General features: G+C 58.0%; 1 protein-coding gene across 1 annotated transcript; it reads left to right on the top strand.

Moving 5' to 3' along the window:
* Nucleotides 1-219: 219 nt before the first annotated feature.
* MNEG_10028 (hypothetical protein) lies at nt 220-1,954 on the top strand (the record flags this gene model as incomplete). The annotated part of the gene is made up of 6 exons (XM_014041502.1): nt 220-250; nt 568-693; nt 968-1,104; nt 1,228-1,295; nt 1,655-1,725; nt 1,893-1,954. The coding sequence occupies 6 exons, from the start codon at nt 220-222 to the stop codon at nt 1,952-1,954; spliced, it is 495 nt and encodes a 164-aa protein (XP_013896956.1).
* Nucleotides 1,955-2,232: the final 278 nt, after the last annotated feature.

The raw sequence follows: 2,232 nt of genomic DNA, 5'->3' as shown, positions 1-2,232 counted from the left end.
GTATCATGGCTGCTGAGGTGCTGCACTTGAGCAACATCCATTCGGGCCAGCATGCTGGCGGCCGCCGCTGGAAGGACTGGACAGTGGTGTGAGAGCATGAGTGCACCAGGGCAGAGCGTCCGGCCTGCTGCTGATGAAGACGGATCAAGACCTCACTCGCAGTGCGCGGTACTTGGCTTCATACCGTAATACACATCACGCAACCATAACCCTACAGCCATGGTCCAGCTCCTCAGCACCCGCAGCGGAGGTGCGCGGGATCTGCGATGTTTGTTTGAGGATGAGTTCAGCGCGTTGAGCCTCTTGATGTAGCACATTGTGATATTCTCTATTGGTAGCGATGGATAGATTGGCTCAAAAGCGCACCAGTCGCGCTAGCTCAGGCTTGGCGCAATGCTGCAGCGGCGCTGCTGGAGCAAAAAATGGCGCTCGGCCTCACTTCCGCAGCAACAAGTTGATCCAATTGTCCCACGGAACCTGGTACCACAAAAAAATACCATGATTGTAAAAAAATCCACACATCCCTCACCACCACTGCCATCCCACCCCAACTGTTGACGTCGCCAGTGATTCGCCCAGCAGCGACACCCGCCGGCCGGCGGCTGTCGGTGCGTGTTACGGCGGCTAAGCAGCTTCAGAATGACCGCACCACCGTAAAAAAGAACGGGGAGAGCGCGGCGCAGGCCACCAATGGTGTGTCTCGAAGGGTTTCGTGCTCGCTGCGGTTTCAAGAGTTGCTGCTGCTGCTGCTGCTGCTGCTGCTGCTGCTGCTGCTGCTGCTGCTGCTGCTGCTGCTGCTGCTGCGGCGGCGGGTGCTGCTGCTGCGGGTGCTGCTGCTGCAGGTGCTGCTGCTGCGGGTGCTGCATTGCCGTGGTGGCAAGTGCTTGTTTGTGCTGAATGCAGGGTCAAATCATGTACCTTGTCTGATGCACCCGCCCGGCTTCCCGGCCGCCCAACCCTGGAGCAGACGTCGGCACTGCGGGGCTGGCGGCCATCGCGCTGGGCCTGCCGGCCAGTGGCATCACACTTTGGTCCGAGTACACCCTCTTCACTACCGGCGCGGGGCTGCCCCCGGGCCCTGGCGGTGCCCTGGGCGCCGCCGAGGTGAGAAGGGCGGCAGAATTCCTGAGAGACTGTGAAGGCAGGGGTCACCCTGGGTCACCACAGCGGGTGCAGCAGTACCCAGACCATATTGTTGATGTTCCTGTGTCATATCAAACCCTGCAGGGCCTGAGCTATTTGGTGGTCATTGGCATCATTGGCTGGTCTGCAGCCACCAAGGCCAGCACTGGCAGGTGCGTTGTTGGGCAACGCCCTTCTTACACTAATGCACAGTTGCAAGATTGGTTTCAGATGCGCCGTGGGGGCAACACGCTGCTGCGGGGCCGCTGATGCTCCATAGCAGGCCGTTCCCGCGGTTGGCTCAGCTTCAGCTGGTTGTTGTGGTTGTGTAGAAGCCGCGGTACTTCCAGACTCGACACACTCAGCTGATACCTGCGTGCTAGGTGCGCTCTGCACACAGGCGCGTGGGGACTTGATTTCTTCCTCCATGCTTGCGTTGGGAGGCTCAAAGAGATGTGCGGGTGCGCGCACCACTGCCAAACAAGGAGCCCCAAAACATACTCAGTTCCCCCTTGTTGTATCACCCCTGCAGTGGTCTCCCCGCCGGCCCTGCGGGACTCCTGGGTGCGGTTGAGGGCGTTTCCTACCTGGCACTTCTGGGAGGTGAGTAAGAGGTTGTCATTGCACAAAACAGCGACGTTATAACTACTAAGCGGGTCTTCTTGTGGGTTTGTGTGCTAAGAGTGTATGTGGTGCAGCTAGCACAGTTCAAGTACAGTACACTGCCAGCTGACCCCATTTGTGCGGGCCTGTCCACTCATAACCCTCAGGCATCATCGCATTCGGGGCACAAATCGTGAAGACCGGCGGCCTGCCAGGTATCTTTGGCTAATTTCAACACGTCCATGTGCAGCTGTCCTGTTTGCGGCAGCAATGTAAGACTTGCAACTGGCAGCCAGAGGCGTGCACTTGAGGCTACAACGCCGCTCTTACGCATACGCATGGAGCCTGCCCAAGACAAATTTGCAAGAAAGGTGATGGTGTAAGCTGAACGACGTTTTCACAGCATGAAAAGTAACTTGGTACAATGGCAGTGCAGCACACCAAGTTGACACATCACATGCAGCAAGACCACAGTGTGACAATTCAAAAAGGGGACAGGAGATGAGC

This window comes from Monoraphidium neglectum (assembly GCF_000611645.1).
Source record: "Monoraphidium neglectum strain SAG 48.87 unplaced genomic scaffold scaffold02153, whole genome shotgun sequence".
Lineage (NCBI taxonomy): Eukaryota > Viridiplantae > Chlorophyta > Chlorophyceae > Sphaeropleales > Selenastraceae > Monoraphidium > Monoraphidium neglectum.
This window is presented reverse-complemented; position numbering and strand designations above follow the sequence as displayed.